General features: G+C 38.3%; 2 protein-coding genes across 2 annotated transcripts in view; both read right to left on the bottom strand.

Moving 5' to 3' along the window:
- Positions 1 to 1,436: 1,436 nt before the first annotated feature.
- LOC120591952 (toll-like receptor 13) lies at positions 1,437 to 8,342 on the bottom strand. The gene is given in 4 exon segments (XM_039849595.1): positions 1,437 to 2,083; positions 2,085 to 3,551; positions 3,553 to 4,733; positions 8,316 to 8,342. Coding segments are annotated over 4 exon segments (2,838 nt in total). The 3' UTR covers positions 1,437 to 1,920.
- Positions 8,343 to 21,578: 13,236 nt separating this feature from the next.
- Positions 21,579 to 27,698, bottom strand: part of ATP7A (ATPase copper transporting alpha) — a 77,204-nt gene continuing 71,084 nt past the window's right edge. The window contains exon 19 of the mRNA XM_039849336.1: positions 21,579 to 21,725. Coding sequence (XP_039705270.1) covers positions 21,689 to 21,725 — 37 coding nt within the window. The 3' untranslated portion in view covers positions 21,579 to 21,688. The remainder of the gene's footprint in view (positions 21,726 to 27,698) is intronic.

The following is a 27,698-nucleotide window of genomic DNA, read 5'->3' as shown; positions in this document are numbered from 1 at the left end:
GTAGCATATCTGCTACTTGAGTTCTGTGAATTTTGGTTCCGCTGTGCTCTCGAAGTCGCCTTAAGGTTATTTAGCTAACTTCATCTGCTCAGTCTTCTGAGACCACTCTGATACCTCCTGGTCTGGTGGTCTCTGGAACACTGTGAGGAGGCCTGTTGTTATCTCCTGAAAGGCACTTAAAACTAGAAAAAAAAACCTATTAGGGTCTGGTTTCGGTGTTAGGGCCCAGTTTCAAGACCAGGAAAAGAACAGAGGTATGCCATTTTCTTGAGTGGTGCAATCCAAGACCCACTCCATCTCCTGGGAGGTGATAGTGCTTCAGGAGGAAATGACTATGTCTAATTTCAGCAAAGAAAAACAAAAAAGAAAAGAAAAGAAAAGCATTGCCAAGCTTAGTCCTGAGACAGAAGAGCCCTCAGACTCCAGGGATCTAGCTTGGACAATGGGAATACTACTAGTAATCAGTGTGGACCAAAGCCTGGAGAAGCTGCCCCAACTTTTTTTTCAGGATGCAAAAAAAAAAAAGTTATATTTTTCATTCCTGAACACTTCTTTTCTAGCAGTCTTCCACCAACTTTTTTTTTCTTTAAGCAAGAACACAAAGGGTTAGTCTAACAGAACAGAACCTCAAAATCAGATATCATTTGATTTAAAGGAAATTAATGTGATGTTTCTTGCATGTGCCATGTAGCAGTTGCAAATTATTTCCTGCTACAATGTAATATTCAACCCATAAACATCCAGCTGAGGACTCATAATTTCCCACACAAATGCCCTTGGATAATTTTGCTAATGGTTTAACAAAAGTCCTGTCCAAAACGTGCTGACCTCTCTTCACTTATTTTACAAAGAGGCCTGGCTAGAATCCCCTGAAGTAAACATTTGGCTACCCCAGCCAGTAAAAATTCTGTTCTTCAGAGTCTTTTCCTTGACAAACTTTTCCCAAAGTCTTAGGGATAAGAGGAAGACTGGAGAAGGAAGGCAGCAACAAAAGACCAAGTCCTTATGTTGATACAATCAGAAAAGAGAAGTGTTGGTGCCCTGCTTCTCCCAATATAAGCTGATCTCCTTTTAGTCTCTATGGTCCCTCTTGCTCTAGAAATTTGTTGCACTTTTCCTGTAGGAAAGCCTTCCTTCCTACAGGAATTTATAGCACCTTTGCCTAATACAGGAAACATGGCCCCTATGCTGCGTGTTGCTTCCAATAGGCACTGTCTGCTACAGGACACTGGTGTGTGCCTGGTGCCCGAAGCATGAAGCCTATGGAGTCTGTGCCCTTGCCAGAAACTACTTTGTCCATGAAGTCTATTTTATCACAGCTAAGTGATACTTTCTGCAGTCATCATTGCACTGCTAGTTCATCAAGGCTGCTTCCCATTTAGTAAATTGATGTATCCAAACTAGGACTTTCTTAACTCTCGAGCTCTGACTAAAACAGAGGGAAAAAAACAGACTTTCAGAATCTTATGCCCTAAAGAAGAATACACCAGAATCCTAACTTTTTTTTTTTTTTTGCTTTTATTGAGCCCTGCATGGTGTTTCTGTTGTTACAGGTTCTTAGAAGGAGTGCAATTCAATCTATTTTGAGAGGAACTGATTTGGAGACACGACGGGGGTAATGTTCTCAAGCACATATGAGGGCTCTCCTGATCCCCAGAATGTCTCCTAAGTCTTCCCCTTAATAAAACAGATATACTTTCCAGATATCTAATCCCCTAACAGTGGGGACACTGTTCCTGAATATTCCTCAAGCATCCCCTTTCACTCTTCCTATTGCCTGATGGACATTAACCAAATGATCCTGGTTCTTATGGTCAAGAGCAGCTAATGTCCTTTTCCCTGCAGAGCAGGTACGTTCAGTAACACTCTTAGCGTATACACATTGGGCAACATTGGATATGAGGTCATGAAGACTTCCAGTTATTCAACCACAATTAGCTGTGCATTGTCTTTCTCCACAGATTTATTGCCCAATGCATTTTTAATATGAGCCCAGAAGAGTGGCCTCTCATGGGCACTGTCAGGCCATGTGATAAATGTATGCCTCTTCACAAGTTTCTTGAGTCGGTGGTAACTGGATAACATAGTTTGGGATCTCTTCCAGGAAGATCAAGATGATAACATCCTCATGCTCAGAGAACATCTTGATACTGGCCAGCTGTACTTCAAGGTGGCACCATTCACTGTGTAGGTAGTGGTTACTGACCATAAACAAAGTTTTCTGGCTAGTATTGATGGCATTCTGAATGTTCTCAAAGATGTCCATACCTGGTTCAAAGTCCTGGTGGTGAAGACAGAGCTTAAAGGTGGGCTGGCCACCTTCTTCTAGAGCTGGAACAAGCTCTTTATATACCCACTGCTCATCAGAGGCAGTGAAAGAGACAAAGGCATCATAGATAAACTCTTTCTCTGTTTTATGCCACTTGGTCAGGTACCAGGCTTGAAATATGAAGAGCCCATAATGTAGAGATGAAGCCATCTTGGCACTGAACCAAGAGAAGACCATGGTTGTGAGGACCAGACTGAAAGAACATAAGAAGTAAACCTTGCCCAGGTCAAAATTACACATAGCATCATCAAAATCTATCAACAAACTCTGGGAATTTGGCTGCTAACAGGGGTAGCTTCGAAGGTAAGGGGTATGAACATTTGCTGTGTTTATTGACCAGTTCTTGAGCCACACATTGTCACAGTTGCACTGAAGTTTGTTCCCATAGAGATCAAAGTACATCAGAGACTTCAGATGCTCCAAATGACTTTGATTAATGACTTTTAGGTTGTTGAATCTTAAAGAGAAGACCTGAAGGCCTTCTAAGCTGGAGAACATGCCAGGAACCAGTGACTCTATGTTGTTGTTTTCCAGGTGCAGCATTTTCAGTTTTTTGAGTTTTTGGAATAAAGAAATATTTAAATGAAGACTTCGATCTCCAGATTTTGTTTCTGAGATATCCAATTCTGTGAGATTAGTCGAGAAGTCAAATTGGAGATGGTCCAAAAATGCCGTGGATTTTTTTCCTAGGAGTAGCTCCTGCAAGCCATTCAGCCCTTGAAAGAGGTTGGTTGGAATAACCTGAATCCCATGCATTTGTCCTTCTAGGTTAAGTTGTTTCAAAGACTTGAGGTTCATAAATGGAGGAAATAGCAAGGTCTTAGTGGTTTCATATGTAATTTTATTAAAACCGAGATTCAAAACTTCTAGATTTTCAATGCCCAAGAAAAGACCTGCCTGAAAACTTGACAAGATATTGTATGCCAGATCAAGTTTATAGAGGTAAGTAAGACCAGAAAATGCACCCTTCTCTATAACATTCAGGCAGTTCCAGGAGAGAATCAGAACTTGGAGTTTCTTCAGAAACTTAAAAGTTCTGTGCTTCAGAGTTCGAATATTATTGTCTCCAAGGTCTAAAATCTCTAAATTTGAAAGTTGAGCAAAGGAGTATCTGTCAATTTGCACTATCCAGCACCCAGTCAAGTTGAGTTTCTTCAATGAATACAGCCCATAGAAGGCCATATTATTGAGTTCTGTAATGGGATTTCTAGAGAGAAAGAGATTTTAGGTACCTCAAGGGTGAAAATGCAAAATCTGGAAATCTTTTAAAACTTTTGTGGCTCAGGTCTAGGTCTGTCAAGTTCTGGAGGGCACTCCAGGTCCTGTTGCTGACAAAGGAAAGTTGGCACATATTTAGATTCAGCCTTTACAGGCTGGGCATAGCATCAAACTCACTGTCATTGAGGTGAACCAAATCACTGCTTTGGCTCAGGTCAAGGGATAAAAGCCTGGTACAGTTGGCAAAGTGCTTTATGCCTCTTGCATCAGTGGCATTTTTCCTAAAAACCAAAACCTCTAATATGGGCAAGTTTCTGAGGAGGTGACACACTGTATTCAAATTTAAATGACCAGCTCTAAACTCTCGGTTACTAAGGTCCATTTCCCTTAGATTCTGTAGGTGTTTGACTGGAAGCATCTCCAGTTTCACCAGTGTTCCACTCAGATTCAACCTCTTCAGTTGGGGCAGAGTTTACAGAGTCACATTCTGGATAATTCCATGGCTATTCTGAGAGACATCCAGAGTGGTCAGATTAGGCAGTGACAAAGAAGAGAAAGTTAATTCCATTAGCTTGTTCCCCTGCAGGCTCAGCTGGGTTAGGGAAACCAATGACCTGTGGTCTAAGGAGATGATGCTGTTGTTAGTAAGATCAAGGTATTCCAGGTGCAGAAGATGCTGGACTGCTTCAAGAATATTGGAAAAGTTGGTAATAAGTTTTCTAGATAAACTTAAATGTTTCAATTTGAAAAGAGGGACAAAGGCATTTTTGTGAATGTGGGTGATTTGATTATGGCTCAGAAACAAAGTCTCCAAGTTGGACAGGCCCTCAAAGGAGTTATTCACACTTTGAATCTTATTTTCTACTAAGTTCAAAAGGGTCAGATTTTCAAGTCCCCAAAAGGCCTTCTCCTCAGTCTTCCAAATGGAATTCCACTCCAGTCGCAAGTCCACCAGAGCAGACAAATTAGTAAAGCAATAAGAAGGAAGGACCTGAATTTGGTTTTGTGTCAGGTTGAGGTGAGTAATGTATCCAGGGATGTCACAAATGGCATCTGTCAAGTTGGTGATCTTCTTCCAAATGCAGAACACATGGTGAATGTCCAATTCATACTGTGTACATTTACTGAACCCGTATGTCTCTACCAAAGACAGCAGAGAAAGCCCAATCAAAATGAACCAGGTTATCTAAGCACATCTTATCAGCCCCAGGCATTAGAGTTACTATTAGAAAAAAAATCCTTTCACATGTGTGATGCTCATTTTTGAAGAAATGTTTCTTCCATGTGACTTGGCTGCAAGGAAAAAGAAAGTTGTTTAGTTTAAATTTCTCTCTCTTAATAAATATCTCATAGCTACTTCAAGAAAACTTAAAAAAATTGTCCCAATGTTAACTTCCAAAACAAATCCATTTCTAAAGTGTATCAGCGAAGACCAGCATTATTCTTCCTATAATCAAAATTGTTAGCACATAAAGGCAGAGGAGGCAATTGCATATTTAATTTAATTTAGAGAATTAAGATGCTCCCCAACCCTCCTCTCACCCCTGTATAATAAAATACCTCCCTTGCTGTTTGGGCTGATACCTGAAATTTCACCACTGGAAATGCACTTTGGGGTCTGTGGATCTCAGTCCAGTTAAAAGAATTATCCATGGTACATGAAAAAAATATCAAGGTTTACAGGTTACTTCTATCTTAATGTGAATGAATACAGAAAATACAGAGTCCTTGCTATAAAGCCACTCATTTCACCATAGTTTACATTTACATCTCTCAGGCAATTAAACTCATTATCAGCATATGGCATTCCTGGTAAACAGAAAAAATACAACTACAATAATCTTAGCTCTGTCAGTTTACTTTCTGATGTGTGCTGACCAAGTTTTCTCCAGCTTTGCTTCCCATTTTCCACTTGTTCCTACAGCCACTCATGGGAATGTAGTGAAAAAGAGCACGAGCCCAAATAGACCTTGGCTCTAATCCTGTATCCTTTGACAAACTGTTTAGCCCTTCTGAACCTCTTTCCTTATCCATACAATGAGATAATAATGCCTACTCTCTCATAACATTGTACAGATTCAACAAGACAACTAACAATTTAAAGTTCCCAGCGCGGTGCCTGGTACACTGCAGAGCTCAATAAAAGGTTATTCCCTTTTTTTTGCCCTAACTCTAGGCCAATACCATTTTTGTGTGGATCTTCTAGCTCTTTTCTCAAGAACACTGGTAGTTACAAAGGAATGAAGAAAACAGTACAGTTGCTTTGGGTTGTTTTCTTTCCTTTGTATATATTTTCATACACACATAAAAAAATGACATATTTTCTAGTATAATTTTATTCTAAGAATCACAAAGCAAGCATCCATTATAGAAACTGGATATATATACATATACCTAACAAAACTGGAATTTTTTGCTTTGGTACATTGATGATCACCACAGTATTATAATAAATAGAATCACAAAGTATGACTTAAAAAGCTTTTATAAGTAAGCCACTTATTGATGTCTGTGATATTAAGACTCTCAAGAATAGTACATAAGAGGGCCCATCTGCTTACAACATCAGTAACCCTTGGTATTATCCACTTCTATAATTTTTGTAATTCTTATGGTATTAAAGTGATATCCCATTGTCTTTTATTGACATATTTCTGAGAATTTGTGATTTTGAGAATATTCCCATAAACTTGGTAGCCATTTGGACTTTTCTTTCAGTGACCTGCCTATTTATATCCTTTCTCCATTTTCCTATCAGGTTTCTTGTTTGTTTGTTTGTTTGTTTGTTTTCTCCTTATAATCAGTGGTCATTTTTGTATATCCTAGATATTAATCCCTTGTTGGTTTAATGATTTAAATAACTTCTATAGATTCTCCATTAATTATTTTATTTGCTGTAGGTTTTGATAAAGTCGGAAAAATTCCCTCCTACTCCTAATTTTTTCAAGAAAATAATATAATTGAGTTTGACCAGAACACAAAGCAGGAGGGGCAAACAGAGTCATCAACGAAGGGAGAGTATGTAGGGACAATAATTTTCTTGCACAAATAGTAAACTGGTTCTAAATATGGAAGCATGAAAATATCAAGCACTTACTATATGCCTGGAACTTTCATGGGCATTATTGACTCACTACAAAACTCAGCAAGACAAACAGTTTTAACCCCATTTTATATATGGGGAACTGGAAGCTCAGAGAGCAAGACTTGCACAAATATTGCACAGCTAATATGTGACAGATTAGTGATTCAAATCAAAGAACTTCATGTTCTTTCCACTATATTCTGTCATCCCTTAATTCCAAAAGAGGAGCCCCCAAACATTTGTAGTAATGATTTTATCATAGTGATGTTTGTGTTATTCTATCTCAGTGATTGCTTTGAAGAATGCTAATTTGGTGTATAAATTCTAAAATATTCCAGAAAAAAATGGTGTCGTAAGTTTATGCTTACAACTTATATTCCTGTCCATGACAGATAAAATGAAAAAGCAATGCTCTAATGTTCTAAAATGCTCTAATTTCAAGGCAGCGTCCTGGCATAATGACTGAGATGAGTAGATTGATGCAGTACTAAGAGGCCAATGCTTTAAGGCATTTTAACCTTGTTAGGCAACAAGAAGAAAATAGATCAAAGGATGAGAGATTTCATTGTAAAAGTAAATATAAGTAGAAGGAGAAAGAGGAAGTTGAGCAGAAGAGGAAGAAGAAGTAGTAGTATAAGTCAATATGTCTTGCATAAGTATTGTGTGGCTGGGGGAAACTGGGTGGAACAAGATAGAACTGCCAGATTAATGTGTTCTCTGCTATCATTGATGACAAGAGATACCCATACGACCACTAAAATCTATCCCTGTTTGTTACAGGAAATTTTAAGTGAAGGAAAAGTGTAAACATCCAAACTTGTCCAAATATCCAAATTTTCTGCCCTGAAAAGGGACAGAAAGGGACAAGCCTCATTGGTATAGTTTCCATGGGGACAAGGTTAGTGGAAGCTGCTGGTGTGACTGCAATCAAAGGAGCATTCAGAACCAAAGCCAAAGCAGGAAGCTGAGACCTGTAAGCCAGAGAAGGAGTGAAGTTCATAAAGGTGGTCAAAATGAAGGGCTTCTAGAAGCAGGTGTGGAACTAGGTTTAGCATGCCAGGGAGATAAGAAGGGAGAACAGATGGTTAAAAGAGCGAATATGGTTTTTATTTAAAGATTGCTTCCAGGCTCACCTGAAGACTTTTGTCACATGGTTCAACACTCTTCTGGAATCTTTGAGATGTTATGGAATCAAAGCTGAGAGAGCACACCAAAAAGTGAGACGTATTTTCTAGTTTATGGAGAAAAAATAATGGCGTAGATGATAGAGGATCTGTTCATCCTTCTGGCAACCAAATCAAAGTTGTGACAGAAACAAGGAGCAGCAGTTAGGAAAAATAGCCTGGGATCTAGATGAATAAGCCATACAACTAAGGAGAAATACAAGAAATCACCCTGCAACGGCAGAAAGTAGGACGGGGAGAGGATGTGGGGTTTCTCGGTCTCGAGCTGCTGAGATGGAGGTGGAGGCTGTGGCAGACACCTCTTAAAGGGGCCGCGTCCGCGAGCGGATTTTCGTGGTGACAGACCTGCTCGCTCTGAGCACCAGTGCCAATTCTTCTGCACATAGGGGGCACCAGGGACTTACAGGGAGATATTGTCAGAGTGAGGGCCAAGACGAGACTCACTCTGTACAGAAATGCCAGCAGTATCCATCGTTCCCTGTTGAGCCCTCCCCCATACCAGTGTGCCGGACACATTGATCGCCATAGCCATGACATCATCAAACTGGATAACAGAGGTCGCTCTGCCAGAGGATTCCCTGAAACCCTGCCTCCCCCCAAATCATGGCTCCACCCAAGCCATATCCAGGTATAACCTCAGCAAGTCAGGTGCTTCTTATTGAACAGTGCCTAGACTCACACTGGAGGCAGCTGGCCTCGGTTTCTGGTGTGTCCTTTTGAGGCAACTATAAGCAAAGCATGTATGGATTGCTTGCTGAATCTTAACAGGTGGGCCCGGAGGGGTAGAAGCTGGGGCTAAATTTGGCTTGCAGCTGAACCCCTCTCAGGACTGTGCCACTGGACACCTACTTCACAAATCCACACTAATAAGGCCGGGAGACTTAGGAGCTTTGCTTAGTACATAGAAACAGACACAGAAAGGCAGCCAAAATGGGAAGATAAAGAAGCAGAAACCGTATGAGAGAACAGAACAGAGATCCAGAAATAATGGAGTCGAGCAATCTAACAGATGCAGAGTTCAGAACACTGGTTATAAAGATGCTCAATGAACTTTTGGGAAGTGTAGATAAATTCAGTGAGAACTTCGACAAAGAGATAAAAAAAAACATAAAAATGGAAATGAAATTATAAAAGGGAACCAGTCTAAAATGAAGAACACATTATCTGAGATGAGAAGTATATTAAATGGAATAAACAAAGGAATAAACAAAGTGAACAAAGAAAAAGATCAAATGCCCTATCTAGAGGATGGGAAAGCCAAGGACACTCAATCAGAATGGCAAGAGATAAGATGCCAAGACTATAAAAATAATTTAAGGAGCATATGGGACACCATTAAGGGTCCAAATATCCATCTGATCAGCATAAATGAAGAAAATCAAGATGTTAAACAGCTGTTTGAAGAAATAATGATGGAAAACTGCCATAACCTGGTGAAGGAAATGGACATAAAACCCCAGAAAGCTCAGAGAATTACAAAAATCAGGGATCCAAAAATCTTGGCCCACACCAAGACACATCATAATTAAAATGCCAAAGGTTAAATACAAAGAATATTAAAAGCAGCAAGAGAAAAACAGATAATTACTTATAAGAGAACACCCATACGACTGGCAGCTGTTTTCTCAAAAGAAACTATGTAGGATAGAAGGGCTTGGCAAAAAATATTCGAAAGGATGAAGACCCAGGATCCACAACCAAGGATACTTTATCCAGCAAAGCTATCATTTAGAGTGGAAGTACAGATAAAGAGCTTCCCAGACAAAAATAAGCCAAAGGAATTTATTACCACCAAGCCAGTATTACAGGAAATGTTGGAGGGACTTCTTTAAGAAGAAAAAACACAAAAGACTCACTTCAGATTAAAAGACACACACAGACTGAAAAGAAGGGTATGGATAAAGATATTGCTTTGATGGACCTAGAAGGTATTTAAGTCAGAAAGAGAAAGATAAGCACTATAGGATTTCACTTGTATGCGAAATCTAAGAAATAAAAAGAACAAACTAATCAAAAACAGGCTCACAAATATAGTGAACAATGTGGTGATGGACAGAGTGGAGGGGGTTTGCGGGACTGGGAGATGGGGTGAATGGTTAAAGAAGTACAAATTAATAGATGATGGATGGTCACGGGGATGGGGAGCATAGCATAGGGAATGCAGTTAGCATTAATATGTTGGCTAGGTGGAGGGTCAGGGGAGGGAGGGAGCAATTGGGGGAATCATTTTATGAACTATCTAGATGTCTAATCAATGTACTGTATACTTGAAACTAATTAAAAATAAATAAAATTTTTAAAAAGAGTGAATAGGGAGGTATCTGTGCAAAGACCCAAACAGCACTGTTTTTTGCAGATTGATTTTGATTTTAGCCCCATCACAGTAGTATGATGCACAGAGTCTTTAAAAGAAATGGAACAGGGCACAGAGCCAAACTCTTCTGGTTAGAGCATTCACAATCAGGCAGGGATTGTGAAGAAATAAGAATTTTTTATAGCAGACTTTATCCTATTTAATACAATTTTGTGATAGTGTGACTGTGTTATTCTACCTAATTTATATACATTTTAGAAAATTTTTATCTATGCCAACCATATTTTTTGAACCGAAAATCAAGACATGCTAATACACACTTGTCTTATTCAAAGTTACAATATTTTTCATTGGAACTAACTAAAATTCAGGATGTATTTTTACCATATGTATAAAATTTAGTCTACAAACATAGGATTTAGCATTTGATTAAATATGATATTTATGGTTGTTTTATTTAAAAATCTTGGCATCAGGCTTTCAGTTTAAAATGTAACTTATTTCTAAAACTGTTTTTTAAGGAAAATAAGGTTTGATCTACATCACGTCAGCCTAGAATATCTTCCACTAAAATGTTATATGCCATGAACTGCCTAGATAGAAAATTCCTCACTGAAAAAAGTTTTAAATTTTTTGTTTTAACTTTTTTTCCAATAGGTGTTACATGCAGATATATAAAAATTCAAACAGCACAAAATGACATATAGTAAAAACTTAAGTTTCCCTCTCACCCTAATCCCCCAGGCCTCCTCCCCAGAGGCAATCTCTGTTATCAGTTTTTCCTGTATTCTTCCAGAAAGAAAAACCTCTAAAATGTCAGTAAGGAGAGGGTATGAGAATACTGGACAGTGGAGGAGGGAAGGAAGGAGCCCCAGTGAAGAGATAAAAGGGTACACAAAGTGAGGAGGCAGGAAACATGAAAGACTACTTTGACTAGTTTGTAAATTTGTCCTGCTAATCTTGATTTTCTTCATTTATGCTGATCAGGTGAAATTAATTCACCTTCTTTAGAGATCCCCAAGGCTAAAGCTTTACTTTCTGGTAGCAAAGCTTGCTATACCAAAAGAATCCAAAAGCTAAGCATCTTATTCCAGGTACCTTAATATTTTTCCTCTACAATGAAAAAATAGCACAAAAATAAAATGTGTTGGATGCAATCTAGCACAAAGCTGCTATAGAAATTCTAAAGCTCCGCTTCTTAAAATATCTGGAACTTGACTTCCCCCTAGTCATTTAAGGAGCAAAATATATGAGAAGAAAGGAGGAAAATTTATTAATCAATACAGAACATATTAGCTAGCTCATCAGGAAAAACAGAAAGTTGAGTGTTTCCTCCATTAGCTACCCAATTCCATTCCTGATCCTCCTCTGTCCACTATGTACCCCATACATTGACGTTTCTGTGTCCTTTGCTATGCATTGGCCCCTTGACAGCCAGACATACCCCTCTTCCTTCCCCACAAGGCTACAGTTGCTCTTTTGGATAGGTCTCTGCCAAACCAGCCTATTAAACTTGAAGTGGGATGCCCACACAGGAAAGGAGGAGCTATGGTTCTCGCTGTACTGGAAGTCAACTGACTTGCAAGTCTCCCCATCATGTAATTCTTGTCAGTAGAAACTGACAAGATCAGAAAACCGTTTAAAGCTTTTCAAGGCAGTTGCTGCTGTACTTTTGAAACAGGATAGATAGCCTAGGGATGTCCCCTCCCCTTTCAGGATATGGCTCCAGAATTTTTCCTTTCTTCAGCTCTCTTTCTGTTTTAGCTCCCGCAAGGGGAGACAAGCTCAAACTGGTCCTTTCTATCTTAGAGGACATCTTTGGCCGAGACCTGACCTTTGGCTAATTGTAATATCATTACAATGTCATCTGCATTGTAGATACTGCAGTCCTATCATGCACCTGATGCCTTGACAGTTCCAGAAATACCAAATAAGGAAGAAAGAGTGGGAAACCAAGCTCCCTGCCTGCTGAGAGGAGACGATGAGACTATGCCAGTACCACGACCAGGGCCTTGCCCCCAAGAAGGACAAAGGCCCATAATCCAGACATCCTCGGGGTGACTCCATCTCTGAGTTTGCCCACACTTCCCTCTTAAGTGTATACTTTCACTTCAATAAATCTTGTGCTTTTCTGCTTGATATTTCTCTTGTCAATGTATTCTTTTTCATGTCATTAGACAAGAACCTGGTCACCAGAACTCCAGGTTGTGTCTTCTTTTGGACGTTCCAGTAGAGCTCTCCAGCATCACTTGCACAGATAAGAGTGTGCCTAAAATTAGCACCCAGAAGATTCTAAACTCTATGGAATTTCTTTTTCTTAAACCTCAACACTTCAGGTTAGGACATTTTAATGGACAAAGAGAAACCTAAATTACTTTGTTTTCAAATTACACTTTCTATTTTGAGATAATTATAGATTCACATGCAGTTGTAGGAGATAATACAGAGAGATGCCTTGTTCACTTTGCCTAGTTTCCCCCAATGATAACATCTTGTAAAACTATAGTATATCACAACCAGGATAATGGCATTGATATAACCCACTCATCTTGTTCAGATTTCCCTAGTTTTACTTGTACTTATGTGTCTGTTTGTATTTAGCGCCTTGATACAAGGATTCCTTAAGGATAAGAATAGTAAAAGGAAACAAAGAGATAAGTCTCTCTTAACAATATAATTGCCACATGACTTCACATATTTAATGCTGACTCTAATCATATTCTCAGCAAAATCTCCATTGACTAAAAGGTTTAGTAAACTTTTTTCCAAAAGAAAAGATTTAAAGATTGTTTGTGGGGTTTTTTTTTATTAAAATGATAGTATATTTGTGGATTAGTCAAACATTTATAATGAAAACTATTGCTAACTTTTTATGGTTTATGGTGTAGAGAACACCAGATTTGACTATCATTAAATTGTATTTCTAGTTCAGTGGCAAAACCGTGTTTAATAATCACAAAAAGTAGAATTAGAAAGCAACTTCAAATATTTTAGTCATAAAATAACTTATTATTATTATTTATACCTCACTTCACCTATAAACAGGTGATATGATACAATGGAAAGAGTATGGGCTTTGGAATCAGATTTGAACCTTTGCTCTGTGTAACATTGGACTAGTCACTTAAACCCCTGAGAACCTTAGTTTTGAAAAATATATCAAATGAGAGTTAAAAACCTATACCTTCCGAGGTTTTTTCTAAGTTTAAATGAGATAACATGGATGAAATTGCCTAGCATAAGCCCTAGCATGTCATAGATGCTCAATAAATGTCAATTCTTGTTAAGCAGGAATTGAGACTTGTTTATTATCCCAAATACAAGAAGACCATGAAAGTCAAGCCTAAGTGTTTTAACTTTGTTCTGAAATGATCAAAACATCCTATTCACTGATAACATCATCAGTTTTTCAGGACATGCGTAACCTAATGATCATTTCTACATCATCAAGGTATAACAAGAAGGAGGCCAGACTTTAGAATTCACCAAAAATGGGGGAGGCGGGGGGTTCTTCCCTACAGGAGAAAAACATCAAGAGCAAGAAACCAGATTAGATGGCCAAGGGGGTTACACATGTCCCAGAAGCCTGAAGGCAAAATGCACAAATTTTTAGGTGTGCTGAGAAGAAAGAATTAGAGAGAGCAGTATGGAGTAAGAAAGAAAATGAGTGATAATGGTGGGAGGGAAAAAGAGACAGAGATTTGAACTGTTGCTACAGAGTCTTTAAGGAGATGGACAAAAGAAGAGGAATTTTGTCAAGCTTTACTGTTTGACATGCTGTGTGAAACTCTGCACTGCCCGTTTAAGAAAATCAACAGAAAAGGTTCTCTTCAGGGAAAAGCTTTTAAGTTAGATTTGTGTTTGACTCTGCACCAAGACAGTACCAGAAGGGGACCTAACTTTGAACAGTTTATACGGGCCTGATACAAGTCGTTCACCATTGCATCTCTTAGAGAGCAGGAATGCTGATTGATTGCACATTGCCTGGACCCTAAGGAGCTTGAAGCCTTCCCTAAATCCCAGTGAAAAATTCTACTGGAAGTGTCTGATCTTTTCAATCCATCCCATTCCTGGAAAGTAAGGAAAAGGGGCTGGAAGTTCTTAGACCTGAAGTAGGTTCAGCTTTGAAGTCTACAAAACATGGCTTTAAATCCCAGCTCTGTCATTTACCAGCTATGCTCAAGTTAATTACTTGTCTTAGCTTCAGTTTCCTCATCTGTATCCTAGAATTCAATTAATGGCCCAGTATCCACCAAGTTACTCAGAACAAAAGCTTGTTGCTGAGCACTGAGCTACCAGGCTCCTGGTCAGCCCACAGCCTCCTGATATGTTACTCACCAGCTGGCATTCCTCGTGTTCCTAGAGGAAAGCAGAACTGAACTGAGGGGTCATGGATCCAAATGGAGAGGGGCAGGGGAAGAAACGTTCTGTACTGCTGAAGTGGCTACAGAGATCCTCTTGACCTTGCTGGGGGTTTAGACCCACGTCTAAATTCCTGGACCTTTTCAGCAAAACCCAAGAGGGGAAGTGAAAGCTACTGCATTGTTCAGTTCACTGAGGTATAGTTTTATTTGCGCAACAAAAAAATAGTGCTAGGTGGGGTTGGAAATGAAGTTGGGGTGGCATAGGAGTTGGGGAGGAGAGCTGTACCTCACTAATACTGGAAGTGCTTGACCTTAAATAACAAGGTTATGCAAGAGGCTGATCCCGAAAACTGCCGTTTACTTAGCTCCCAGTCACTAGGGAGCTTTCAGAGCAAATGGGGCTTTGGGTACCCTGGCCTTTCCCATCCCAGAAGCTAAGCCAGCTTCTCTTAGATGGCAAAGTAGGGAGTAGAAGTGTGACTCAGGCAGAAGAGGGCATAGGCTACCACTGCCCTTGACTTCCATGGATAAGGTTGAAAAATCTAGCTTGAGAATGATGGACCAGGAAATTCCACTAAGAGGTGCCTAGACTGCCACCCATCTGCTCCTTTTCTAACAGAGAAGGAGTCCTGTGGCTTAATCCATCCTGGGATCATTTGCTGATCCTAGCCCCAGATATTACCCACTTACCTTTACTGCTACGCTATCCTTAAAAGGTAGAGAGTCCCGAGCTGGGAGGGAGTTTTAGAGGTCATCGAGATTTTAAAGCAGACCTATACCTAATACACAGCTGAAGAATGCTGAACCTACCTGTCAAGGTCTCCATGGAAAGAGAGTTCCCAACCCTCTCAGTAGTTTGTACAAGTATTTGTTTAGTGGTTACTCCCAGTCCTCATCTTCTGGGCTTTAATCTCTGCAATTTAAACCTATCCCTTTTTATTTGATTTTTCTGGAAGTGAGGAGAAACTATAACACACATTACCTAGAATAAATGTAAAAATGATACATGCCTATAAAAATGACATTAGAGACAAGGACTTCTTAGGTTATGCTCTGAAGAAAAAGAAGAAGGAAGGTGTCATGAGAAAGATAACCATACATAATTTATCAACCAAATCACAACATTTTTAAGAATGAAAGTGACAGCAAACATAAAAAACATTAATGGAGTTGCAGCAGGCTGCAACATCTGGTTGCCCTAGATATAAGATAACAAAGAAAAATCCAGTTACTCAACTACATTTTATTTATAGCTTCCAAGTTAAAACAACAACAATCAACATTTCCAAGTTTGATGAAGTAGATAAATAGGAATAATAGGGAGCTGAATACCAAGATAGTTGAGATATTGGTAATATAACCAATGTATAGCCCAAAGGAAGACTGAGTTCCTAACTCTGGATATATATTGTCCCTTATACTGTGACCTTATATCATGCTTGCCTTTTGGACAGCTCTCCAAGGATCTTTCTTTGCAAATATGAAATGTCAGGACCCTATTTCAAAACCCAGGGAGTAGTAGGGACATCCTAGCTCTTTTCTTGATTTCTTGATCAGCATTTGCATTGCTGTAGCAAGGAGGGACTGCTTCATCTTTTAACCATAAAATGCACTTTCTGATCGGGCAGACAGACAGAAAACTTAGATTTTAATGTTAGCTCAGTGAGTCATCCAGAGCAAATCAAATATTTTTCCTTTATCAAAACCTATCAGTAAGAGCTCACTTCAGCCTGCCTAGCTTCTTAAACAACAGTGTTACTATGAGGGTCAGGGAACTGACAGCAAGTCTGGTGATTGTAAAAGAACAAAAGCTCCCTCAAATCAGACATACTTGAGTTCAAATCCTGCCTCTGCCTGACAATACATGTCCTTCAGGAAGTCAGATCACATAAACTCAGTCTTTTATGTAAAAGGCAACAAGGCTCTAACAAGTTTACTGCAAAGATTAAATATAGCATTGTTTAGCACATAGACCCTCAATTAATGTAGCCATATTTGCCTGTGTTCAACATGCATTCCTCCACGTATATATGAACATTAGCCTGTTTCTATATTATTCTACATTTCCTATTATGACAGGAAGCCAAGAAAAGAGGATGTGAAATAATGGATTTACTTAACTGCAAACAGAAGTTCAGATTCTTTCACTGTTGCTCCAGGGTTCAATATTTACATAAATGAAAATTTTTTCCATCCTTGTAAACCACTTTCAAATCACTTTCAAAATAAATATGATAGGCAGAGACACTCTAGCTTCCCTACCAAGAAACACAGGCACGAAATGCCATCTAATCCTAGAACTCTAACCTATAATCCAGACAAGGAGATGGAAGGTTCATGACAAAAACAGCATAGTCCTGAGTAACTTGTCCATAAGGAAAGAATGTACTTGTGGTTCTCAATCCTGCCTGAGCAACAGTCACCTAGGGATTAAAAACAGGCATTGTCTGGGCCCTGCTCCAGAATCTGTATTTTAAACAAATGCCTCAAGTGAGCAGCCAAGGATGAGAAGCCCTTAAGCCAGTAGTTCTCAAGTTTAAGCATGAATCAGAATCATCTGGAATGATTTTAAAAACATGGATTGCTGGGCCACATCTCCAGAGTTTTAGATTCATTTGGTCTGAAGAGGGGCCCAAGAATTTGAATTTTCCCCAACTTCCCAGGTGAAGTTGATGTTTCTGGTTTAGGGACCACACTCTGTTAACAATTGGCACAGCCTATCTGAATTTGGCCTTGATGTCAAACAATTCCCATGTCCACTTCCTCAGTTTGTCCCTGAACGGAAATAACTGCTGAGGGAATTGAAACTAGCTCCAATCCTCAGTTATCAAGTCAATCTCTATTCTGTGTATTACTACAGAAAACAATCAGCTCGCTACTCTCCCAAGGTCATCAAGGCTAAGCAGAGGGTGACACACATTACACACACCTCAAGCCACTTGCTCCGTAATGTAAAATTTCTTCTCAACAACTTCTGGCCCCCGAAGGGCAGGGCTGGCTCAGCAGGGAACAGCAGTCTTTGACCTCAGTGTTTCCCTGGGTCCTACCCACTACAGAGTACAACTTGAGGAACTTGAGTCTTGATGCAGATAAGTCAGCACCCAAATCAAACAATTTTCCAGCAGTAGATAAACTTAACTCTGAGAACAGAACCATACTCTTGTCACATTTACACAGTTATCATGCCTCAGGAGAATGTTTGAGCTTCTTTTCCAAGGCTGATGATCCAATTGCTTTTAACTCCCACTCACCCACCCTCCAACCCCCGTGTCCTTTGAAGGCATCCCAAACTTGTACAAAGGGGCATTCTAGTGAGAGCTTTTATAAAACTGGGTTTCATGACTCACACAGTACCTGAGAGTATGACACTCCTTCAAATAATGCTCGACGCCATTTGTGACAAGCTACTCTAACAAATAGTCTCAGTTGAAAGCTTGCCACAAATTAAATTGCGCATAGCTTGTTGTTATTTTTTAAAATATTTTATGGTTTTTTTCTGTGAAATTAGGATTAATGGATGCTTGCATTTCTACTCTTGGAAGTTTTTGATAGTTATTTGAAAATTTGGCTGGGGATGGGAGAAATGAGAGAGGAGGTATATGCTCTAGTCTGAGGGGTCTATGGGACTTGATGCTCAATAAAAATACCTCAAAATTGCTTAGCACTTTACAATTTACAATCCTGTCACATAATCTTCGTGAAGTTCTACAGAAGAAGAAAGGAGGCCTAGAGTTAGCATGACTTGGCACTTAGTAAGTGGTATAATTGATTCAGATTCAAATCCAGGCCTCTTGACCTCAAATCCAGTGCTTTTACCACGTCAGCACAGGTGGTGTAAACACAGACCTTGATGCCTGCTCCCCAAGGCCACGGCATGGACTGTGGATAATTTGGGCCTAGAGTGCTACCTAGAATTCTACCCTTTCCTTCCAACTGCTTACTTACTCCTGGCACTTCTGAGGTGTGGCAAAAACCAATCAAGAACCACTGCAGTGGTCAAAATGAAAATTAACTCTAAACTTGCATATGCTATCTTAGAGAGTTTATTAGACTGAGAATGGAAGTACATTTTTAAAGAACTGTGATAATTTGCACAGCATATTCTACCCAGTAGTTATGCAGCACCTAACTTAAGATGTACATGGGATCACAAATTCTTTTTTCCAGTTTTATTGAGATATAATTGACATATAACATTGTATAAGTTTAAGGTGTGCAACACAATGATCTGATATATGTATACATTGCAAAATGATTGCCATGATAAGCTTAGTTAACATCCATTACCTCACAGTTACAGAAAATTGTTTTCCTTATGATGAAAACTTATAAGATCTACTCTCTTGGCAACTTTCAAATATGCAAAACAATATTGTTAGCTGTAGTCATCATGTTGTACATTACATCCCCAGAACTTATTTAACTTATAACTGGAAGTTTGTAACTTTTGACTACCTCCTCACCATTTCCCTACCCTTACCCCACCTCTGGCAACCACAGGTCTCATCTCTGTTTCTATGAGTTTTTTTTTTTTAATTCCATATATAATTGAGATAATATAGTATTTGTCTCTGTGTGACTTATTTCACTTAGCATAATGTCCTCAAGTTCCATCCATATTATTGCAAATGGCAGGATTTCCTTATTTTTTATGATTGAATAATAGTCCATTGCACATATATACCACATTTTCTGTATCATTTCAACTGTTGTTGGACACTTAGATTATTTCTATATCATTGCTATTGTGAATAATGCTGCAATGAACATGGGGGCACAGATATCTTTTCAGATCCCAAATTCTTAAGAGCTGCTTAAGTCATTGGGTATAGGTGCAAAGATGTAAGCAGTAGGGAACAAGGCTTGTTGGCTGATATGATAGATAATAAATGCTATGCCACCTCCATGTAATACCACTGTTCATAGTGAAATTTCTGAATGAGTTACTTTGAAGAAAAAAATAAGTATTTTCTTGATCCCTCAGACTCTAGTAATGCCATCTATGTCTTGGAAAGGACCTCTTTCCATAATTCCCTGTATATTGCTGAGATGCTAATCAAGGGTCAAGGAAAGGAAAACAACATACCTGTGAGAAGTTCTTGGTAAATGTTCCTGTTGCTCATTTTTCTGCAGTCAGAGTTTCTCTAATAAGAAACTTCTTTCTTGGGAAGCTTCGAAATCTCAAGATGATTGCACTGAGCTCTTAAGGCGTGTGACCAAAAAAAGAAGCACTTTGTCCCTCCTCGGACCTATACTTTTTTTCTGATTTGTTCATTTTGGGGGAACTCAGGGGGTTTCCTCAGAAGTACCAAAATCCTGTTTGGTGTGTGCTACAAAACAGATTTTTAGTGAGAAGATTTCATCTTCTGCCCATTACAAGTTCCTCCAGATTTCTTGCTCCCTGGGAGTTCCTGGGGTTGCTCAGCTGGTTCAAGCTCTATGTTAAAGCAATTCCAGCTAACATGCCTGGAATTGCACATGTTAATTGGTAAGGAGAGGCTTCTCTTCCCTTGTTTCCTTCCTGAAACTTGTGTGCTTCTTCTTCATCTATATCTCAGCTGCATTTGAGCCTTGTGGTCAGGCTGTCTGGTCCTCTTTCTTCCCCTGTGACTCCTTCTTTCTAGCACAAACTTGGCTGCCTGTTGAAGAGATTACCCACGTTGTCCTGCATGTTCTTTGGTTTTGGGTGCCGAATTTGTTTCTTTCCCCTAATAATGGGCAAGAGAACCTTGTGAAGAGATTGAATCCACATATCAAGAATGATTCAAAACATTTATGAGAGGATGGGAAAAAGAAACACCACAAAAAACTATTTACAGGGCCAGTCCTTAGCAAAACTGAAGTATTTCTAGCCAGGTCTTGATAGTTTAACCTTAGTACTCTCTCCTTTACATATCAGGGGCCAAGATTGACTTCTACTATGTGTGTCACAATCCAGAAACTTGGGAATCCAACTCTCCTTTGATAGCCCAGTGTTCCTTACTTTTAAGTACTGAAACCACAAAGTTTCAGTAGAGGTGTAGCACAGAAAAAGAAATAAAAGCAGAATAACATATTTTGCAATAACATCATAATGGGGAAGGGGTGGGACACACCTGGACAAGTCTTTTTTTGTGTATATGGATGAGGGGACATCCTCCTAGCAGGATCTTTGAGATTTGTGGCAATGCCCTCTTTGGGGTGGGGCTTTCTTTTATCTTTTTCAATACTCTCACTCATACTATGTACCATTTCTCGTTTTATAACAACAACAACAACAACAATAATAATAATAGTTAATGGTGAAAATTAGGGAGCATTTCTCATGTGCTAGGCATTGTAATAAGTGCTTTACATGTATTTATGCAGGTAACAAAAAAACTCTATGAGGTAACTGTTATCACTTTCCCAGTATTTAAATGAAGAAACTAAGACAGAACAATTAAATAAGCAGCCCAAGTTCACCCAGCCAGTAAGGAACAGAGCTGTGATGGTATCTTTGTTCACCTAGACACAGATGTGGCTTCTCTTGATCCTGTGTACTTTCTATGGGTTGAGCTAGTATCTTCTCCTCCTTGGGATCCTGGAACTCTCTTGCCCAAGGCACTGCCAGCTTTTCTGAACACTCTTGATGTGCCCTGAGGCTTATACCTTTTAAGAAAATTATTTATTTTAACTGAGACAATTTGGAAAACCACAAAAAAAAATTTTTAAATAGAAAGTCATACTAAGTGACACCATTCCTAAAAGTCCTTTCATTCATCTTTCTGGGAGTACTATTCCTGGGAGGTTTTTCTTAATAAAAAGGTCTTTCTAAGCTTACCAGCAAGACAGCATCCCCTTCCTTGTCACTCAGAAATAACTTCTTTACATATTTCTTTCTCGAAACCATTTATGATCAGTTTCCCCCAATGAGCTGCAAGAAAGTCAAGGTTAAAGCTGCGCTTTGGCTCATCATGTAAGTAATTTATGGAAGAAATTAATTGTGCTAATAAGTGCATTTCTGTGGGCAAATATACCAGAATGTTGATCTGGACACTCTTCAAACTACACAAGCTCTTCCAATCAGCCTATAGACCAATGAAGTATGAAGCTACAAAGAACATTTATTTTAATGCACTTTATTATGTACCTAAAATAATAAAGGTATTTTTATTTTTGTCAGATGCTTTTTAAAAAAAAAATCAGTCCACCTCTCCTGGGTCTGATGTGAGGCTATCCGATTTCCAAGTCTGCACTACTGGAGAAATTCCTGGAAGAAGGAAGGAGAAAGAAAAAATGGCAGATTTAGAATTGACTTCCTTATGATCTTATAAACATACACTTACTATATAACTCAGCAATCACACTCCTGGGCATTTACCATAGACCAGGGTTTCTCAACTTTGACACAATTAACAACTTGAGACAGTTAATTCTTGGTTGTGGGGGGCTGTCCTATGCATTGTAGGATGTTTAGCAGCAACTCTGATTCCAAGTTGAGACAATCAAAATATTGACAAGTATTGACAAATATACCTTTGGGGGGCACAAAATAGCCCCTGGTTGAGAACCACATCCCTAGAGAAATGAAACTTATGGTCATGCAAAAACCTATTCCCAAATGTTTATAGAGGTTCTGTTGATAATTGCCAAAAATGAGAAACATCCCAAACATCTTTCGATGGGCAAATGAATAAGCAAACAATGCTAAATGGATGCACTGGAATACTACTCAGCAATAAAAAAGAAGGAGTCATTTTTATATAATATATTTAATGGTCTAAAAGATATATATTGAGCGAAAGAAGACAGTCTCAAAATGTTACATACTGTATAATTCTATTGAGATGGCATTCTTGAAAAGATCAAATTATAAGGACAGAAAGCAGATCAGTGGTTGCCAGAAGTTAGGAATGAAGGGAAGGTGTAATAAAGGAATAACAGGAGGCAGTTTGTTGGGGGGGAGGTGATAGAACTCTTCTGTATATTGATTATGGTGGTATTTACATGTATTAAAGCTTATAGAACTATGTGCCAAAAGAGTCAACTTTATTTTGTGTTCATTGAAAATGTAAATATTTTTTAAATAAGAGAGTTAAAAAAAACCATGACACAAGATTTTTGGATGTTATTAAATGAGGATGGGATTCCAAGAGCTACTATAGCCATTCTTTCCTTGACAGTGTCAGTGATAACCAACTTTGGGTCTGCTCCTCTCATAACTTCTTGTCATATGAGATAATACATTCTCTTTATGCTTAAAGCCACTTCTGGTTTGGTTTTCTATTACTTGAGGCTAAAAAAGCATCCCCTCACAAATAAGTATTAAGTGTTACTATTTATTAACATGTTAACATTTCATTTGGTTTTAAAAAGTAAACGTTGAACTTCTAATAAAATATATTAAAATAATGAAATGCAATATTAATAGAGAACTATCCAGTATGATTTTTAAATAAAAAAGATCATGAATGATATACAGCTTTTTACAGTTTCAAAAGCATTTTTTGTTGTTTATCATAGAATGCCTTTATTTTGCCTTCATTTTTAAAAAGTAATGTTACTGGATATAAGATTCTTGTTTGATAATATTTTACTTTCAGCACTTTGAATACACTATCCTAATGACTTCTGGCCTCCATTGATTCTGATGAAAAGTCTGCTGTTAATCTCACTGGGTTCCTTGCGTGTGGGGAGTTTTCTTTTTCCTACTTTTATGATTTTATCTTTGTCTTTGACATGCAACATTTTTACTATGATGTGTCTGGGTATGGATCTATTTGTTTGTCATATTTGGAGTTCATTGAGCTTCTTGGTTATGTAATGTTTTTCATTAAATTTGGGAAATTTCAGCCATTGTTTCTTCAAATGCTTTTTCTTTTTTCTTAATTTTATTTTATTATTAATTTCAAGTATACAATGCATTGGTTAGACATTTACATTCACCATTCCCTTGCTTTTACAGACACTCTATATGGCAAGCATCATTTATTCCATTTTAGAAGTGAGCACATAATGTGCAAATGAGTGATTAGTACCATATTTATGGGCAATACCTTAAAACAAAACAGTAACTAATATTGTGCAAACTTTATTGTATGGATGAGTTGGAGGGAATTTTTTGGATAGAGGAGGCTTTTGTTACCCTCAAACTTAAGCTACAATATGCAGAAAGAAAGAAAAATGTTATTGAAGAGTTTGAGAAAGAGTAGAAAAATCAATTCTGAACCACTACCAACAAGTAGGAGGTGATTTTCTGAAGAGGCCGTCACTTTCCTTGGTCCATGAAAGGACCATAGAGGATGATTCAAAGATATCAGCAGGTACTAAGACATTCGTTACTGACAATAACAGGTATGGCCTAGTTTTTGAAAGATACAGAGGCAGATATGTATAGATCTGATTTGGTGACTTGAAAGCTGTACTTTCCAAAAAATGTACTGTCATCCTGTTACATATTACATCCCACACCAATCCATAGCAAGCCTTGTAAACTCTGCCTTTGAAATACATTCGGAAACTTACAACTCACCACCACCACTGCTACCACTCAGGTCCAATCAATCCAACATCATTTTTCACCTGTCTTATACCAGTAATCCCCAACAGGTCTCCCTCCTTCCACACTTTCCCCCTCTAATCTATTCTTAATCCAACAGCCAGAGTGATCTTTGCAGTCAGGTCATGGCATTTGCCTGCTCAAAAGCCTCTAATGCCTTCCTGTCTCACTCAGAGAGAAGGTATTTACAGTGGCTTATAAGGACTTTTAAAATTTAACCTGTACCACCACCTCCTCATTTCATTTCCTACACCTTCCCTCTCACTCACTCCACTCCAGCCATATGGCTTCCTTGTCTTTTTTGAGCACACCAAGCACACTGCTGCCTGAGGGCCTTTGCACTCTCTTTCTGCCTGGTATTCTCAAGAACCATTTTAAACCTCTCCTTTCCTCAGGCTCTTTCGCCTTACATTCTAGGATGGGGATACCTCCTTCAGGTATGTATTCAAATGTTATCTTAGCAGAAGGCCTTTCTTAACCACCCTATATAAAAAAACTCCTTGCAAGGAGACAAACTTGCATTCATTGAGTCAGAAGCAAAGTAATGCCTATATAAAATAGCAACCTCTAACACATTCTATTCACCTCACCCTGCTTCACTGTTCTTCATAACATTTCTCAGCAATTGACATATTTATTTATTTGTCTATCTCTTTCTCCTACCCACTCCACTAGAAATATAAGCTGCATGTAGACAAGGATTTGATCTGTTTTGTTAATTGCTGAAATCTCAGCATCTGAAACTGTGCCTGACACATAGTAGGTGCTCAATAAGTATTTATTGAGTGAATTAATGAAGGAATGAAGGAATGTAGTAGTCTGTTGATTTATTAGAGCAATCAACCACTACCCACTTCTATTGATTTATATGGGTCAATATCAGACAGAGGAAATCTGAAATGTACAGCAAAAGGTCCTGAAAACCTTAGAAAGAAATTAAATATAATGAGGACACAGATGTTTTCATATTCTTCCAGACTTTGAAGAGAGGAAGATTTTTGAAGTGAATAGCTGGTTATATAAAAGGTATAAAAAAACGGGATTTGATCTCTCAACATCACAAATTATTAGAGAAATGCAAATCAAAACCACAGTGAGATATCATCTCACACTCATTAGGATGGCTGTTATAAAACAATACAGAAAATAATAAGTGGTGGCGAGCATGTGGAAAAATTAGAAACATCGCACACTGCTGGTGGGAATATAAAATGGTGTAGTTACTATGGAAAACAGTATAGCAATTTCTCAAAAAATTAAACATCAAAATAACATATGGTCCAGAAATTCCACTTCTTGGTCCATACCCTAAGAGTTGAAAACAAAGACATGAAAATATATTTGTCCACCCATGTTCATAGCAGCACTATTCACAATAATCAAAAAATGGAAGCAGCCCAAGTGTCCACTGATGGATAAATGGATACACAAAATGTGGCAAATACATACACTGGAATATATTCAGCCTTTAAAAGAAAGACAATTTTGACACATACTATAACAAGGATGAACCTCGGGGACACTAAGCTAAGTGAAATAAACCAGTCACAAAAAGACAAATACTGTATTATTCCACTTATATGAGGTACGTAAAGTAGTCAAATTCATAGAGACAAAAAGTAAATCGGTGGTTGCTAGGGGCTGGGGGAAAGGAGAGAATAAGGAGTCGTTGTTTAATGAGTACAGAGTTTCAGTTTTGCAAAATGAAAAAAGTTCTGGAGATGGTAAGTGGTGAAAGTTGCACAACACTGTGAATGTATTTAATGTCACTGAATTGAACACTTAAAAATGGTTAAAATTATGAATTTTATGTTATGCATATTTTACCACAATTTTAAAAACAGAAAAAAGCCAAGATTTTATTTTCTGAATTACTAATAACTCAAGAATGATAAGCCCTAATCATCTCACAAAGAACATCTTTGAGAATAATTCTTTGTGTCACTTTAAATTATTTTCTTGGAAAAGATTTCTAAAAATGGAACCCCTGTATCAAAGGGATTGAACATTAGTAAACTCTCTTCATGAAATATTTTGCCAAATTGCACTGCAGTAAACGTGCAACAACTTAGACTATACCAGCAAACAGAAAACCAGAGAATACAGTCGTGACAAATACAAAAAAAAGTTGATAGTCATAATACAGAAATACTAACTGATAAAAAATACACTAAGACCAGAATAGGTAAATTGGCAAAGAAAATGAACAGACATCACACACACACACACACACGTACGCACACACACACACACGAAATGATTTTTAAAATTATGAAATGGTGCTACTTCACTGATAATCAAAGAAATACAAATTAAAACAATAATACATTTTTATTAGTTTCAAGTATACAGTACATTGGTCAGACATTTATATAGTTTATAAAATAATTCCCCTAATTGCATTTTCTCTACTCTGGTTTTCCACCTAGCCAATATAATACTGCTAACTGCATTCCCTATGCCATGATCCCCATTCCTGTGACCACCTATCAAGTATTAATTTGTACTTCTTTAACCCTTCACCCCATTCTTCCAGCCCCCAAGCCCTCTCCCCACTCTGTCCGTTACCAAATTGTCTTCTATATTTGTGAGTAAGTTTTTGATTAGTTTGTTCTTTTTGTTCTGTAGATTCCATATATAAGTGAAATCATATGGTATTTATCTTTCTCTGTCTGACTCATTTCAATCAGCATAATAAACTCTAGGTCCATCCATGTCACTGTGAATGGTAGAATTTCATTTTTTTTTTTAATGGCTAAGTAATATTCTATCGTATATATGAACCATAACTTCTTTATCCAGTCATCTGCTGATGAGCATTTACATTGCTTCCAACAATAATACATTTTTGTATTAAATTGCTAACAACTTTTTTTCTCAAAAATATAAGGGAAATATCCATTTTGGGCTTTTGATCAAATGAGAAGAACTGATTGGCAATATGGTATTAGCTAAAAGCCTTGGAAGAACATGACCATATTATTTTGAGTTCAGAAGTCAAAAAAAAAAGCCATATTGAATTCATTTTTATGTGTAGCCTTAATATTATGAAAGCAGATATTTTAAAATTTAGGCAAGAGCCAAGTATAGGTATATTCTCCTAACCAGGGACTCGAAAAAGGAATATGACTGAAAATGAATATAAGGATAAAAAGAAACCCACATCTGAAACACAAAGTCAAAAATTATCCTGATGGAAAGATGGTGGAGTGAGAGACATCCTCAGACCTCTCCCCTTGAAACAACAATAAGCTGAACATCTAAAACGCAACAAAAAACACCCAAACTGCACACCAGCACATCTGAGCATGGGATCTGCGCAAAAGAGCTACCACAGGTCAGAAACCCGGATGTTGGGCAGTGGACTGGGAGAAATAAAGAAGCTGCTTCTCACAGCCTCTGGAGCTACCTGCAGGAGGAGGAGGGGGTGAAGGTGCAGCGACTTCACTGAACAGCCCTGCCTTGAAGTGCTGTGAGTCCTAGACAGCCAGCATGAGAGCCCAGTCATCAGGGCAGAAAGCAGAAAATTGAGATGGGACCACAGAGAAACAACAGTTGATTTTTATCGGCCCCAGTTTCAAAACCCCCAACACAGAGGACCCCTTCCCCCATACCCTCTGAAACAGACACCGTGGAACCCCAGGGGAATCTGAGCAAACACTAGCAAAACTGACAAGGACTGAA

The sequence above is a fragment of the Pteropus medius genome, unplaced genomic scaffold, assembly GCF_902729225.1.
Source record: "Pteropus medius unplaced genomic scaffold, Ma_sr-lr_union100, whole genome shotgun sequence".
Lineage (NCBI taxonomy): Eukaryota > Metazoa > Chordata > Mammalia > Chiroptera > Pteropodidae > Pteropus > Pteropus medius.
Note: the sequence above shows the minus strand (reverse complement) of the source record. Positions and strands in the feature narration are given on the sequence as shown.